At 43.6% G+C, this 16,956-nt stretch overlaps 1 protein-coding gene across 1 annotated transcript in view; it reads left to right on the top strand.

Annotated features, from left to right (window-relative positions):
• Positions 1-16,956, top strand: part of adipor2 (adiponectin receptor 2) — a 45,193-nt gene that overhangs the window by 15,045 nt on the left and 13,192 nt on the right. The window contains exon 3 of the mRNA XM_033037514.1: positions 15,476-15,589. Coding sequence (XP_032893405.1) covers positions 15,476-15,589 — 114 coding nt within the window. The remainder of the gene's footprint in view (positions 1-15,475; positions 15,590-16,956) is intronic.

Raw genomic sequence — 16,956 nt, 5'->3', positions numbered from 1 at the left:
CTCTGGGGAAAAAAGGATGGGTGACATTCCGCTTGGGTTCCTTCAGACTGAAAGTGGGGGGTGACAATAAGCTAGAGGTGAGAAAAGACCAAGACCAATCGGGGCTGGCAACAAATTACTTTGGGCAGAGTGGAGCCCTGGTAGGCTCGTTGTTGGCTAGGGAAGGTGTGATCTCAAGAGGGATACCATGTGCAGAACATGGTAAATGACTAGGGTGGAGGAAGGGGACCGCAATATCCCAACATTGATATTCACTACTATCTGCTGTTCTTTGATTCTATATTCAATGCCCTGACTGATGAAAGCTAGCATAATCGAAAACCTCCTTGACCATCCTATCTACCTGTAATGCTACTTTCAAGGAACTATGTACCTGCACTGCTAGATCCTTCTGCTCTATATACAAACTGTACTCTGCCATTCACTGAAGGTTCTGCCCTGGTTTGACTTTCCAAAATGCAACGCCTTGCACTTATCTGCATTAAACTCCATTAATCATTCAGTTGTATTTTTTGATAACTATCTTTGCTATGATACCGCCCATTTTAGTGTCATCTGCAAACATACATTGCTATAAACCACAAACAGCAAAGGGCCCAGCACCGATCCCTGATGCATACCACTTGTCACATGCTACCACCATCACCCTCTGCCTCCTTCGATAGAGACAATTCTGTCCAGTTGGCTAACTCTCCCTGTATCCCATGCAATCTAACCTCTCAGAGCAGCCAACCATGAGGAACCTAATCAAATGCCTTGCTGAAGTCCATGTAGAAAATGTCTTTGGCTTTTCCCTAATCAACCCTTTTGGTTATTTCTTCAAAAAAACATCTGATTTGTTAGACACAATCTCCCATGTACAAAACCATTTTGACTCGCTGATCAGCCCCTATCTATCCAAATGCATTGTGGTGTCAGGGAGGATGCTGGGTTCAGCAGTGACCACACTGACACAGTAGGGTGAACTTGTGTGATATTTTATTTACAGTAGTATGAAAGTCCAGGGCCATATTTGGTTCACTGTCCCTCACCGTTGGAGCACATGTGCAATGATGCTGGTGATCTCTGGCTTGTCCCAGCAGCATAGTCCTGGTCTTCGAAGGAGGAAGTGTGGTGATTTTGGGCTTCTTCCTGCATTTCACCCTTGCCTCAAGAGCAGGCGCTGGCAGTCTCAGGGTTTCTAACTGGTGGCTCAGCTTTAGGCTTGAAGAGGCAACACTGGCAGTCTCTGGATATCCTTGCAGCCAGTCTTTGCCTGCGTGTGCGCACACAGTTCCTTGTCTGTGGGCAGGAAGAGGTTTTGTCACCTCAGGTTAATATAGAAATATAGAAAGTCGGTGCAGGAGTTGGCCATTCGGCCTTTTGAGCCAATATGATCATGGCTGATCATCCAAAATCAGTACCCCGTTCCTGCTTTTTCCCCATATCCCTTGATTCATTTAGCCCTAAGAGCTAAATCTAACTCTCAACTCTAACCAGGTTTGCCCTGGTCACTCAGTCTTAGCCTCAGTAACGGCACTGGGTGTCTAGGGTTTTTCTCTGCAACCCAGTCTTGACCACACAGTGGCACTGGTGGTCTCAGATTTGGCTCGGTCTTCCTTGAATTTACAACAGGAGAACACAGCTAGCACGGAGGCTTTATCTCCCTTCCTCTCCTATGGCTAGAATGCCAATGTTCAAATTGTCAGCCAATAGCAGCTAATTGGACCCAGCTGTTAATGCTGGGAATTGGCCTCTCCTTCACTGACATCTGAGGGAGAATGCTCTGTCACAGGGTTCATATATATCTTCCTTCACAATACTCTCCAGTAACTTGCCTATCACAGATGTTAGGCTCACTGGTCTATAGTTCGTAGGCTTTTTCTTGCAAGCCTTAAATAGAGGCATAACGTTAGTCATCCTCCAATCTTTCGGCACCCCACCCGTGTCTAATGATGATTCAGCCAGCACGGCTGCAATTTCTTCTTCTTTCTCAGTGTCCTCCAATATATCTGATCAGATATATCTGATGTTTATGTTAATTTTTATGTAGTGTGTCTTGTTGCTTTTTTTTTGGTATGACTGTATGGCATGACTATGTTTCCACATACTTGGCTAATAAATTAATTGCAATTATGGGTGATTTACTTGCCACTTTTAGACAAAGATATTTGCAATGCCTCAGTCAATTGCCATTATTGAGAAAGGGGCTATTCATAGCATCTCCTATTGTAAATTAATTGTTTGTGATTGCATGGGACCTGATTGCAGAATGTGATCACTGATCATCAGTCATAACATCCTGCTTTTGTTGTTTTGAATTTCATGTAGTCTTGGTTCATTCAGATTGGCATTTCATTATTTGGTATGTTCTGATATTTTCATGTTTATAAAAAAAAAAAATCATTGGTACCCATCTTGATAGTGACGATGAATCATACCATTATTTTTTGCATGCATTTGCAAGGAAGTATCAATTCTCATTAATGTCCAGGTTTGTTCTATTTTGATTCCACCCTCAGCACAACAATAGTAACAAAATGGTGTAGGTCCTCAGTGTGACCATTAGACTTCTCAATAAAGACTAGGAGCACTCGCATTAGCTTTGACTATCAAGTGTGATTCTTCAGCTGTTTCAGTTAGTAAACTGCAGTGGCTTCTTTTCACCTTTTGGCTGACCACCCTGATAACATTTCAAAAGATCTAATTTATTTCAAGATGTGACCTTGTTTTTCTAACATAATACCAGACAAATAGCCAGAGTTATTTTAAATTATCTTTATATAAATAAATGTGATACTTAAGAGTGGAAAAAGAGCACGTTTGTCAACTTTGTAGCGAACTAGATAACTGGTGGGTAGAAATTGCCAAAAATAAATGGCATTCAAGAGGGGGAAAAAGGGAGCCCATTTGTCGGCTTTAGTGAAATAGGCAACTGATGGGCAGAAACCAAGCCCAGTGCTGACAGTGCACTGCAGTTTGCATGTTTCCTCGCAGCCTCGGAAACAATTGTTCAATTCTAACCTCGCGGGCTTTGCACTCTTGCTATGACCATACAGGTTTCCACTGGGGTCTGTTTTCTCCCATGTGACAAAGACATGCTGATTGCTAAGTGAATTGGCTACAATAAATTTCCCTTGTCTAAATTGGTATTGGAAGAATTGAGAGAAATTAATTAATGGGAATGTGCAAGAGGAAAGGAAAATATGTGGAGAAATGCGATTCCTTGAACGACATACCAAAAGTGTCACCAAAAAGGCTCACTAAATGTGCCTCCATCTCCCTCATCATAAGGAAGATGAGAACTGTTGCAACTGAATCATACAACCTACCTGAAATTTTACAGATTTGAAACTTTCTTAATCTGGGTTTGATTAATGCATATTTTTGTTTCAACATGGTTCCACTTTGAAGAAATCTGGTTAAAGTAATAAAAAGGAAGTATCAATAACTAAAATCTGGTGACCTTTCCCCTGATACTACATGTTATGCTGTATCAACCTTTGCTTTTATGTAATACTTGCGGTTCCGTCAATTGATTAACTTTGGGCACTGCTATTGTATTCAACATATGCACCACTCACTTCAATTTTCAATTTCTATTATTGGTAGGTCTGTTATATACTACTTTCAAACTAAAAGTGTTGACCTAAAAACCCTATGTGCCTCTGATGGCTCATAATGCACATTGCTGAATGATTTTTGAAGAGATTGAAAATTTGCACAGATCCACGTAATATGGAAATTGTTGGACAGCTGTTGGGCAAAAATAAAACTGCCTTTATGCCACCACTTGGAACTGATTGCATGTGTCAGCAGAGACACTTGCAGGATTTATTATATCTATTAGAGCCAATTTATTGAAAATAGTGTCTGAAAGTTGGAAGCATTCAACAATGTCTCCACAGGGTAATCTTCACCGTTTCGCTTTAACTCCATATACTAATTTCTACAAGTCGTTCCATCCCGGGCAGCATTATAGTAGTTGACAGGAAGCAATTAAACTATGGGTGAAGATTTTGGCAACAGATCACCCAAGAAGAGGGCGAAGATGCATGTGAGTTGTTGTATTTTTGGAAGTCTAACATGGGCAGCACCTACACATTAAATGCTGGGGCTCGGGGGGTGTTCAAGAGCAGAGCAGCAGTAGACATGAGTATAGAAGTAGACGTGTTGCGGTTATATAAGTCTTTGGTAAGGTAGCACCTGTAGAGTATTGTGTTCAATTCTGAGCACCATGTTATAGGAAAGATGTTGTCAAGCTGGAAAGGGTACAGAGAAGATTTACAAAGATGTTGCCAGGGCGAGAGGGTCTGAGCTATAGGGAGAAGTTGAGTAGCCTGGGACTCTATTCCTTGGAACACAGGAGGATGAGGAGTGATCTTATTGAGGTGTATAAAATCATGAGAGGAATAGATCAGGTGGAAGCACAGTCTCTTGCCCCGAGTAGGTGAATCGAGGACCAGAGGACATAGGTTTAAGGTGAAGGGGAAAAGATTTAATAGGATCTGAGGGGTAACCTTTTCACACAAAGGGTGGTGGGCATATGGAATAAGCTGCCAGAGGAGGTAGTTGGGCAGGGACTATCCCAACATTTAAGAGACAGATAGGTACATGGATAGGACAGATTTGGAGGGATATAGACTAAACGTGGGCAGGTGGGACTAGTGTAGCTTTTGGCCGTTGTGGGCAAGTTAGGCCGAAGGGCCTGTTTCCACAATAAGATAAAAATGCAGAGTGAAACCAGGCTGTCTTAGTAATAGTCGAATGGTGATAGGAATCTGAAATATCTGGGGGAGGGGGAGGAATCTTTGGCCTTGGGTTTAATTGGAGAATATTTTGGCAGACCCTCTAGCAGATGCCAGTGAGATAAATTTCCAGGCAGTGATGAAAGCAAAATAATTGGATGTGTAGATCTGGATATCAGCAGCATATATGCACAATCCAAGGTGTATCTTTGTAAGATCTTGCTGAGGAGAAGGATGCAGGTGAAAAATATGAAGGACCATGAATGATTTGCAGGTGATTCAGAGATAATTGTGCTGGGCAATGGAGAGAAACCTTTACAAATGATTCATTGTGTGACATATGGTTTACGTTTATTGTTGTCCTGTGTACCAAGGGGACAACTTTAGTTTCCAATCAAAATCGGATACTATACATAAGTTCAATCATGCCAAACTCCAGTACACATTGTAGAGCGAAGGAAAAGGTACAGAGTGGAGAATATAGTTCCCCGCATTGTAGAGCACCGGTTTCAGGGACAAAACCCAATGTCTGCAATGAGGTAGAGGACTGTACCCTAGCTTCTGGAAGGATCGTTCAGAAGCCAGATAACAGAGGGGATGAAACTGTTCCTGAGTCTGATGGTGTATGTTTCCCAGCTTCAATATTGGGTTAGGGTCAGGGTCGGGTCGGGGGGAGATCCCCCCCGCCACGGGTACCATGTAATCCCGTGCTACCTGCTCCATGGGTGATAGTCGGCGACTAAACCGTCTCCCCCACCTGGTTTGCCAGGTGAGGGGGGGGGGGGGGACCCCTAGCAGGACCAAAAACAAGACCTGTCAAGGGGCGGATGAGCTTCTTGCGAGCCAACGGCCATCCACACTTCCAGCGGCGGACGTCCGCAGGAACTGGAGGACAGAGATGTGTGGTGCATCCATCACCATTCCCATTGGAAACTGCGTCGCTAATGTTTTCAACGCTGATGAATGAATGAATATTTAAGAATAAATGACTGAGGTGGGAAAGGTCTATGATTTTTATCTTGGCTGTTTTCTCTAGGCAGAGTGAAGTGTAGATTGAGTCTGTTGTGGAGAGACTGGTCTGCATAATACAACACAGAAACGGGCCCTGCAGCCCAACTTGTCTACGCTGATTACTATAAGATCACCCTCTGTCTCAGTGCTCCAAGGAATAAAGTCCTAGCCTGCCCAACCTCTCCGTCCCCAGCCTTTGAGTCCTGGCAACATTCTTGACAATCTTCGAGTCGTAGAGTGATACAGTGTGTAAACAGGCCCTTTGGCCCAACTCGCCCACACCAGCCAACAATGTCCCAGCTACACTAGTCCCATTTGCCTGCGCTTGGTCCATATCCCTCCAAACCTGTCCTATCCATGTACCTAGCCTCAACTACCTCCTCTGGCAGCTTGTTCCCTACACCCACCACCCTTTGTGTGGAAAAAGATTCCCCTTGGATTTCTATTAAATCTTTTCCCCTTCACCTTGAACCTATGTCCTCTGTTCCTTGATTCCCCTACTCTGGGCATCTACCCACCTTGATCTAGACGCTAACGTATCCGTGGGATGACTGCTTCTCCTCCCCCAACTGCTCTCCAGTGACTGCTCCAATTTCCTCCGTCCTACTGTCTTTCTCCTCGGTACATACAGAGGATAAATACTCATTTAGGACCTTGCCCATCTCCTGTGGCTCCACACAAAGGTGACCGCTTTGATTCCTGACAGGTCCCACTCTCTCTCTCTCTCTCTCTGGTTACCCTTTTTCCCCTTATGTATTTATAACATCTTTTGGGATTGTCTTTAATCCTACCCGCCAGAGCTATCTCCTGGCCCTTTTTTGACCTTCGGATTTCCTTTTTTAGTTTACTCTTTAGTTCCCGAAACTGCTCCAGGAATGTACTTGATCCGAGCTGCCTATACCTGTCCCATGCATCCTTCTTGTTTTTGACTAACGTCTCAATTTCCCTCGTCAGCTAAGCTTGCCTGCTTTGCCCTTCACTCTAACGGGGACGTACACATCCTGACCTTTCTTCAGTACACTTTTAAAAACATCCCACTTGGCCAATGTTCCTTTCCCCTCTAACATGTTCCACTTGAGTGAGACCATCTCTCATACCCTCAAAGTTGGCTTTAACCCAGTTGAGCATTTAACACGTGGACCTTCTCCATCCCTATCCATAACTATCATAAACCTAATCAAACAGTGGACACTGGTCCCGAAAGGCTCCTCCACACACACTTCATTAACTTGCCCTTCCCAATTTCCCAATACCAGATCCAGCGTTGCCCTCTCACGTGTGGGGGCCTCCACATACTACTTAAGAAAACTCTCCTGAACACTTTTGAGGAATTGCACCCCATCTGAACCCTTCTCGCTATGATTTTCCCAGTCTATATTGGGAAAGTTAAAATCCTCTACTACAACAACCTTATTTGACCTGCAGCTGTCTGCAATCTCCCTGCACATTTGTTCTTCTGATTCCTGTTGACTTTTCGGGGGTCTATAGTACACCCCCAACAAGGTGATCATCCCTTTCTTGTTCCTCAGCTCCACCCATAAAGCCTCACTAGACGAACCATCCATAATGTCACCTCTGAAAACAGCTGTGCCATCCTCCTTAACCAACAATGCAATCCCCCCCCCCCCCCTTTTTTTTCCATCAACCCTGTCTCTCCTGAAGCTCTTGTACCCCGGAACATTGAGCTGCCAGTCCTGCCCCTCCCTTAACCAGGTTTCAGTCATGGCTACAACGTCCCAGTCGCTCATACCTATCCAAGCCCTAAGCTCATCTGCCTTACCCGTCAGGCCCCTTGCATTAAAATACGTGCAGTTTAAACCAACCCTCCTTCCTCGCACTCCGCCTTTCACTTGCCTATTCTATCCACTAACCTTTCCTACACCATCCTCCATTCCAACTTCTAGCCTCTCACGTGACTCTGTCCTGCCCGAGATCCCACCCCCCTGCCAATCTAGTTTAAACCCTCCTGTGTAGCATTAGCAAACCTTCCCGCTAGGATGTTGGTCCCCATCCAGTTTAGGTGCAACCCGTCCCTTTTATGCACGTCACCCCTGCCCCGGAAGAGATCCCAATGATCCAGAAACCTGAATCCCTGCACCAATTCCTCAGCCGCACACTAATTTCCCCTATCTTCCTATTCTTACCTTCACTAGCACAAGGTACTGGAAGCAATCCTGTGACCACTACCCTGCAGGTCCTGCTTTTCAGTCTTCTATCCAATTCCGTAAATTCTTGTTGCAGAACCTCCTCCCTCTTCCGACCTATATCATTTGTGCCAACATGCACAACAACCTCTGGCTGCTCCCCCTCACTCTTTGCATTCTTTCCAGCTTAATGGCATGGTAGCCAGAACTGTTCAGAGTACTCAATGTCCAACCTCACCAAAATCTTGCACTACTGCAACGTAACATCTCAGTTCCTTTACGCGATACCCTGACTGATGTAGGCCTGTGTGCCAAATGCCACCATCCACATCCTTACACATAAGCAAACAGGATGTGGAAGGCGGCAATGTACTTGTACTCCTAGGTTTCTCTGTTCTACACCACTCCCTAAGGTCCTATTGTTCATTGTGAAAAGTCCAACCCTGATTTGACCTCATGATGCAACATCTGACATACAGGGAATTGGACAGCATTTACCATTCCTTCTCTCCTTAACTGGCTGTTCAAGATCAGTGTCATCTGCAAACTTACTAATCATGCCCATGCATTCTGATCCAAATCATTTAACTGACGGACAAGAATGGGCCTATCACTGATCCCTGTGGTGCACCACTAGCCACAGGCCTCCAGTCTGAAAAAATACCTTCCACCATCACCCTCTGCTTCTTGCCATAAAGACAATTATTTTTGCAAAGTATCCTCTCCTTGGATCCCATGTCATCTAGGCTAGCCTACCACGAGGGATCTTATCAGAGGCTTTATTAACGCCTGTATATGCAATGTCCTGCTCTAATCCATTCTCTTGGTTATCGCTTCAAAATACTCCAATAGATTTGTGATACACGATCTCCTACCCACAAATCCATACTGACTATCCCTAATCTATTCTTGTCTATTTAAATGTAGAGTCTTTTTGACTGCACAAAGATTTTCACTGTACCATGGTACACGTGACAATTAGTTAACTGAAGTAAAAACTAAATGCTGGCAAATCCTGTTGCTCAGAATCCCTTTCAGTCACTTGCCCACCGCTGATGTCGGGTTCACCTGCCTGTAGTTTTCTGACTTGTCCTTGCTGTCCTTTTCCAACAGTCTCGAGTCTTCTTCAACTTCACCTGGGGCTGAAGATGAAGCAAAGGCTTCCACAGTTTATTTCTTGCCTCTCACACTGTTTGGCAATGCACTTGATCGGACCACCAGCGTGCTGATGTTTAAGGAAATCTATTCTTTCTTAGTAACCAGAGATCATAATGGTGGCATGATTGATGACAGAAGCACAGGGTTGCTGAGATCTGAAACTGCTCAAAGCAGTTGAAAACCATTTCGATTGTAACTTTCAAATGTTCATGTTAATAATTGTTCATATTCTTGGAGGTTGAATTATCAAAGGAAAAACAAATGAAGAATGGGAGTAAATTGAGTATCTGTCAAGAGGCCTACCACAAAGAGGTGATCGGCTGTAATATTCTCTGAAGAAAAGACGCTATTGACTCTTAATAAAGCATGCCATTTTGGGGTATTACTAACTTTTGCATTGTGCCAGGTGCTATTCTATAGATTAATTTTAAGATCTCATCTGCTTGTCGTGATTCAAGTGGATGACATCCTTGATATTTGAAGAAGTTTAGCGTTCTCGGGTCTTTGCCAAAAAAGTAAAACTGAAAGACGGAGAACTGCAGATGCTGATTACCAGAAAAGGAGACAGCGGTAGACTCTATGGGCTCAATGGCCTAATTCTGCTCCTATGAACTTATGACAGCATCTCTGTAGAACAATGATTGGAGGAAACACAAGTGGCCGTGGTAGTGAGTCCAGGTCGCAGCATGGTCGGAGAGCAATGAGAAAGAGTCTCTCAGAACTCCCGTCAGAGAGAGGAGTACCTGCTGGATTTCCCGGTTGTTAACCATTCCCATTTCCATACTGTCCTTATTGTCCTGGGCCACCTCCATTGGCAGAGTGAGGCTACACGCAAACTCGAAGAACAGCACCTCGTATTCAATTTGGGTAGCTTACAACCTTAAACCCCTGTCCCACGGTACGAGTTCATTCCAAGAGTTCTCCCGAGTTTGCCCTGATTCGAACTCGGAGATTTGCGGTAATGGCCACTCGTCGGTACTCGGGGCTCTCGTGGACATTTTTCAACATGTTGAAAAATCTTCACGAGTCTTCCCGTGCTTACTTGCCGTTAGCGAGTCTTCCAGAGTACCTGCCGTTAGCGCTAAGAGACGTCCCCGAGCTCCGACGTACCCGCTATGTTCATTCTCAATGCTTACCACGAGTTTGATTTTTTTTTTAAACTCGGGAGAGCTCTTGGGATGAACTCGTACCGTGGGACAGGGCTATAACAGTGTGAATATTGAATTCACCAATTTTGGATAAATTACCTACAAGCAATTCCCTTTTTTCCCCTCTCTTCCCAGTGCCCCTTATGGATTCGCACCAATTTCTCCCCATCCCCTTTTCTGGAACTGTCATAGTGGCACAGCAAAGATAGACACAAAATGCTGGAGTAACTCACTGGGTCAGGTGGCATCACTGGAGAAAATGAATAGGTGACGTTTCGGTTCTGGACCCTTCTGTCAGTCTGAAGAGGAGTCCTGACCTGAAACATCACTAATCCATTTTCTCCAGTGATGCTACCTGACCCACTGAGTTTCTTCAGCATTTTGTATCTGTTGTGCCACTATGACAGTTCCAGTTTCCACGTTTGTTATCTCTTCTGTTCTGAGTGCATTTTCCGCTGAACCACTTGCTATTCTTTTTCCGTTAAGATTATGCTCTTAGTCTTGTACATTATGAATGCTTTGATTAAATATTGGTGTTGATTTTCCTAATTAGATTAGTGGTTGAAAGAAAACAATTTGCATAGCTATGAGGGGAAAAGGCATGGAATGGGTTTAAGAGAATTACTTTATAGAATTTGTGCAAACTTATTGAATCTGTTTCCTTTTCCACATAATTCTATTCTATGATTCCTTGAACAGGCAGGGAATATTGATAAACCCAAAATCAAATTAACATATACGATGGGAAATACATTCTTATTTCATTATTCCAATTCATAGTTTTGTACAAAGATTTGGAGCAATCACTGGGATCCACGTAGACTTGCTTATATACCCGTCTGTTGCATTCCTAAAATTGCTGATACTCACAATCCAGCACCGTAGAGAAACAAATTTGTATCTTATTGAAGCAGAAATATAATATTTTAGTGAGATGAAAGGGACGCTTTAAAACATAGAACATAGGAAACAGAAGTAGGCCTATAGGTTTCTCAAGCCTGCTTCACCATTCAGTGAGATCATGGTTGACGTTGTCTTGGCATCAATACTAGTTTAATTTTCTCTCTCCCCCTACCACTCGACTCTTGCTGTATAAATGTCTGTAAATCGCCACTTTGATAACATTCAATGACTGTTCCACACTCTGAGTGAAAGAGTTAAAGAGTCAATTCTCAGAAAGAAAGGTCCAAATCAACACTCTTTAACAAATCCCATTCCTGATGTAGGGTTGCGACCCAAACACCGACAATTCCTCCCCTCCCTCCCTCCCTGGTTCCGCTGAGTTCCTCCAGGAAATTGTTGCGCTCAATTACCAATGATCAGAAAATGAGTTACCCCAGTGGTGTGTTAATATGAAAGGTGCAAACTAATTTTGCAGTTATATATTGATGTGTTTGGTATTGTTGCATTCTACAAAGCTTTCTGCAGGTGCACCTCGCAGTGTAAGAGACAATAGAATTGAGCAATCACAATAACACTTTAGTAGCCAAGTATGTTTTGCAACATACGAGGAATTTCATTTGCCAGGTCAGTCGTACAAATAAAAAGCAACAAAACATACAAAATACATTTTAACATAAACATCCACCACCGTGACTCCTCCACATTCCTCACTGTGATGGAAGGCGAAAAAAAGTTCAATCTTCCCTTGTTCTCCCATGGTCGGGGGCCTCGAGCCCTCCGTTGACGGGATGGTCTTGATGCACATCTGTGTAGTGCTGTGAAGTGGCTCAAATACTCAAATATAATTCATTATATATTGAATAAAATGCAATTTAAATTGCTTTAGAACATGCATTAGTTCCGTATGATCGAGTAAAATGCAGCCTTGATCTTGAATGTGGCTGTTTGATAGCAAATACTTCAAGCAATGTTATACATATTTTACTGTGACAACTGTTCACTTGTGTTTGCAAGTCTTATGACTTTGCTTTGCAAGTCTTATGACTGCTTTGAATGAACAATAGAGCAATAGTCAAACTATTACATTTGCTGGAAAGCTATTTTTGGTCCATTGCATATGCAAATATTTTCCTAGATTCCAGGATATGTATTTATGAATTATTATCCAAGAACCACTCTTTAGCAACACGTTTGATGAGAGAGTCCGTTTGTGAACTGCATAGCCCACAGTGTTCCTACAAAGGTACATGGCTCGAACATTAGTCTATTGTTTTGTTCTGGCAGAAGCCCTTAGAAATTGTGTGTAGAGAGTTGATGTTAAGCCAATGAAATCAGAATATCGAAATATCAGAAAAACTGTTTTAAATTACCATCCTAGTATAGTAGATTTTCATTTTATTTGTCATGAGATCTGGACATCAGTGCCAAGACTGCTATTTGTGATACCCTTCTGATTTCCCTCTGAATACTTAAAGGCAGTTAATGGTCTGGATCAGTTCCTGTGGATTGGAGGGTGGCTAATGTTATCCCACTTTTTAAGAAAGGAGGGAGAGAGAAAATAGGGAATTATAGACCAGTTAGCTTGACACCGATGGTGGGGAAGATGCTGGAGTCAATTATAAAAGATTAAATAGCGGCACATTTGGATAGCATTAACAGGATTTGTCTGAGTCAGCAATAATTTACGAATGGGAAATCATGCTTGACTAATCTTTTGGAATTGTTTGAGGATGTAACTAGGAAAATGAGCAAGGGAGAGCCAGTGGATGTAGTGTACCTGGAGTTTCAGAAAGCCTTTGATAAGGTCCCACATTGGAGATTAGTGGGCAAAATTAGAACACATGGTATTGGGGGTAGGGTATTGACATGGAAAGAAAATTCCCTTTCAGAATGGCAGGCAGTGACTAGTGGGGTACCGCAAGGCTCGGTGTTGGGACCGCAGTTATTTACAATATACATTAATGATTTAGATGAAAGGATTAAAAGTAACATGAGCAAATTTGCAGACGACACAAAACTGGGTGGCAGTGTGAAATATTGGCTATATTTAAGAGGGAGTTAGATGTGGCCCTTGTGGCTAAAGGGATCAGGGGGTATGGAGAGAAGGCAGGTACAGGATACTGAGTTGGATGATCAGCCATGATCATATTGAATGGCGGTGCAGGCTCGAAGGGCCGAATGGCCTACTCCTGCACCTATTTTCTATGTTTCTATGTGAGGAGGATGCTATGAGGATGCAGGGTGATTTGGACAGGTTGGGTGAGTGGGCAGATGCATGGCAGATGCAGCTTAATGTGGATAAATGTGAGGTTATCCACTTTGGTGGCAAGAACAGGAAGGCAGATTATTATCTAAATGGCATCAAGTTAGGAAAAGGGAAAGTACAACGAGATCTGGGTGTCCTTGTACATCAGTCACTGAAAGTAAGTATGCAGGTACAGCAGACAATTATTATTATTATTATTGCTTTATTTATATAGCACATTTTAAGTCAACTTGCATTGACACCAAAGTGCTTTACATAAATTAAATAATAAATTTACATACAAACCATAGAAAAAGGTTAAAAATAAATAAAGAAAGAAAATGGACACAACACTTTATAGAGTTCAACACAAACATCCCCCCACAACAGAATCAAAAATGTCCACTGTGGGGAAAGGCAGCAGAAAGTTAAGTCCTCTTCCTCTGAAACACCCGAGGTTGGGGCCCATTTGTGGCCTTGCAGCCAGTCCGATGTTTTCAGGGCCCTCTTGCCGTGAAGATGGAACACTGGCGTCGGGTGAAACAATTCCTCAAGCGGCTTGGAAAGTCTGGAGCGGCTGCCTCCTCCCCGGAGACCGGAGAACTCGTAGACTTCAGGCCGCGCCGGTTGGAGCTCCGACCCCGGCGAACTCGATCCCTGGCTCCGCGGCACTCCAAATCCAGCGCCGCCCGTGGCCGGACGCCCGCAGCCCCAGCTCCGCGATGTTTGGATCGACGGCCACAGCGCTCCGGAGCTTGAATAAATGAATAAAACTAATGGCATGTTGGCCTTCATAACAAGAGGAGTTGAGTATAGGAACAAAGAGGTCCTTCTGCAGTTGTACAGGGCCCTGGTGAGACCACACCTGGAGTATTGTGTGCAGTTTTGGTCTCCAAATTTGAGGAAGGACATTCTTGCTATTGAGGGAGTGCAGCGTAGGTTCACGAGGTTAATTCCCGGGATGGCGGGACTGTCATATGCTGAGAGAATGGAACGACTTGACTTGTATGCACTGGAATTTAGAAGGATGAGAGGGTATCTTATTGAAACATATAAGATTATTATGGGATTGGACACGCTAGAGGCAGGAAACATGTTCCCGATGTTGGGAGAATCCAGGACCAGGGGCCACAGTTTAAGAATAAGGCGTAGGCCATGGAGATGAGGAAAATGTTTTTCACCCAGAGAGTTGTGAATCTGTGGAATTCTCTGCCTCAGAAGGCAGTGGAGGCCGATTCTCTGGATGCTTTCAAAAGAGTTAGATAGAGCTCTTAAAGATAGCGGAGTCAAGGGATATGGGACGAAGGCAGGAACGGGGTACTGATTGTGGATGATCAACCATGATCACAGTGAATGGCGGTGCTGGATCAAAGGGCCAAATGGCCCACTCCTGCCCCTATTGTCTCCGAGGTAAGCTCTTACAGTTAATGCTAGCATATTTTCTACCCAGAAAATTGAATTCAGACTATTATTTAGAGTTTGCATCTAATGCAAACTTGATTATTAAATATGACTATAGGTTCTCGCTGGTTTCCAAATGGCCTGATATACGGAAACTCGAATGTCCCTACTCTCCATACAATTTAAAGCATTTTCCAAGCCAATTTTGATGTTCCATATTCATTGATGACGAATATAGTATATATTCCATTGGTTTAATCATGGGTAGTGTTAGGTTCTTTATACAATGAAATGAAAGAATTATAGCAAAAGAGTAGAGTGATACAAAACGAGTTACTCGAGAAAACAGATGTTCTGCCTTAGAAATAGGCTTGCAGGCGGTTATCAGGAACAGAACACTTGCCTAACTTGAGTGCCTGTGGTCTTGTCAATCTTAGAAATTTAGTATGATAATATGTGCTACTTGGTGCAACTGCTTTCTTGTAAATAATATCCCATATATTGCTATGGATGCCTTACCTTGGAATTGTTCGTTAATCTTAATTTATTTTCACTGAACAGAAGTTATGAATGAACAAATGGAATAGTCATTGTGAATTTTTGGTATAATCCGAAGACATTTAAAGTGTAGAAGACATTCTATTTACTATAACGGGCTAAACAATCCAGGGATTTTGATATTTTTATTATGAGCTAGCTAGAAACTAGTATTGTTAAAGGTGTGTCTTTGCCTTTCAGAACAACACAGACACTGAAGAGCCAGAAACTGTCGAAGAAGAAGGATTTATGAGCATTGCCCCACTACTACAGGCCCACCATGCCATGGAAAAGATGGAAGAGTTTGTCCACAAGGTAAATCTAAATGAAAATTACTTTCCTGAAAAAATAATTTGTCAATTGAACCATTATCTCCTCTTCCCCCCAACTTCCCCTAGATCCCGCTTAACCCGCTGAGTTCTTTCAGCAGACACTTGCTCCAGAGCAAAAAGTATGAGAGGGACTCAGCAGGCCAGGCAGCATCTGTGGAAGGATAAGGACAGCTGGTGTTTCAGATCAGGACTCTTCTAGAGACTGATGGAGAAGAGGAGAAAGCTGTTCGAGAGAGGTGAGGGAAAGGGATGGGGCAAATACTGGCAAGTGATTGGTATATTCAGGTGAGATGGGGTGATTGGCAAGTGGGTGAAGATGCTAACTCAGGCTAGAGGTGAAATGGAGACAAAAGGGTGCAGATATGGAATCGGATAAGGTAGGAAGAGGAGGATGGGATAATTGGTAGAAGGGAACAGAGAAAGCAAGATGGGTTTAGGCCCGAAACGTTGCCTATCTCCTTCACTCCATAGATGCTGCTGCACCCGCTGAGTTTCTCCAGCATTTTTGTGTACCTTCGATTTTCCAGCATCTGCAGTTCCTTCTTAAACACAGGCAAAACAAGAGGGTGGGTATAAAGGGAAAATGGGGGACTGTGAGTAGGGTGGGGAGAGAGATGAGCGGATAGAGGATGGTAAAGGAACAGGGTGCCAAGTATAGTGGAAGAAAGATGCGGGAACTGAAGAGAAAAACAGGGTAGAAGAGAAATTGATGGTGCGGGGGGAGGTGTTTACCCGAAATTGGGAAATTAATTGTTCATAGTGTTGGGTTGTAGGCAGCTTAAATTCAATTTGAGGTGCTGTTCTTCCAATTTGTGCGTGACCTCACTTTGGCAGTGGAGAAGGCAGAGGCCGTAAAGCGCGGTTTGAAAATGGGAAGGTGACTTAAAATGGCTGGTAATTAGAAACTCCATCAAGCCCTGGAGGTCAGAGTGCAAGTGTTTGGCGAAAGGGTGGCCCAGACTATGCTTGGTTTTGCAGATATAGAGGTGGCCTTATCAAAAGCACCAAATATAATAAGATGAGCTTGGAAATGCTGCAACTAAACCTTTGTCTCACAATGAAGGGCTGTCGGGGTTGCAGAGTGCAGATGAGAGGGGTATAGTGACGTGTTACCTCTGCGGTTGCAGTGGCAAGTGCCTGGGGTGAGGGTTGGGTGAGGGTGTGTAGATGAGCGAACAAAGAAGTCGCGGAGAGAGGTCTGCATAGAAAGCGGCAAGGTGTGGGACGGAAAAGATGTGACTGGTGGTGGGATCATGTTGAAGGTGATGGAAGTGTTGGAGAGAGGGTCGGTTGGAAATTGGTGGAAGAATTCAACCAACTTCCACCATGCCCACAAATCCACTTCTCTTC

Source organism: Amblyraja radiata, chromosome 19 (genome assembly GCF_010909765.2).
Source record: "Amblyraja radiata isolate CabotCenter1 chromosome 19, sAmbRad1.1.pri, whole genome shotgun sequence".
Lineage (NCBI taxonomy): Eukaryota > Metazoa > Chordata > Chondrichthyes > Rajiformes > Rajidae > Amblyraja > Amblyraja radiata.
Note: the sequence above shows the minus strand (reverse complement) of the source record. Positions and strands in the feature narration are given on the sequence as shown.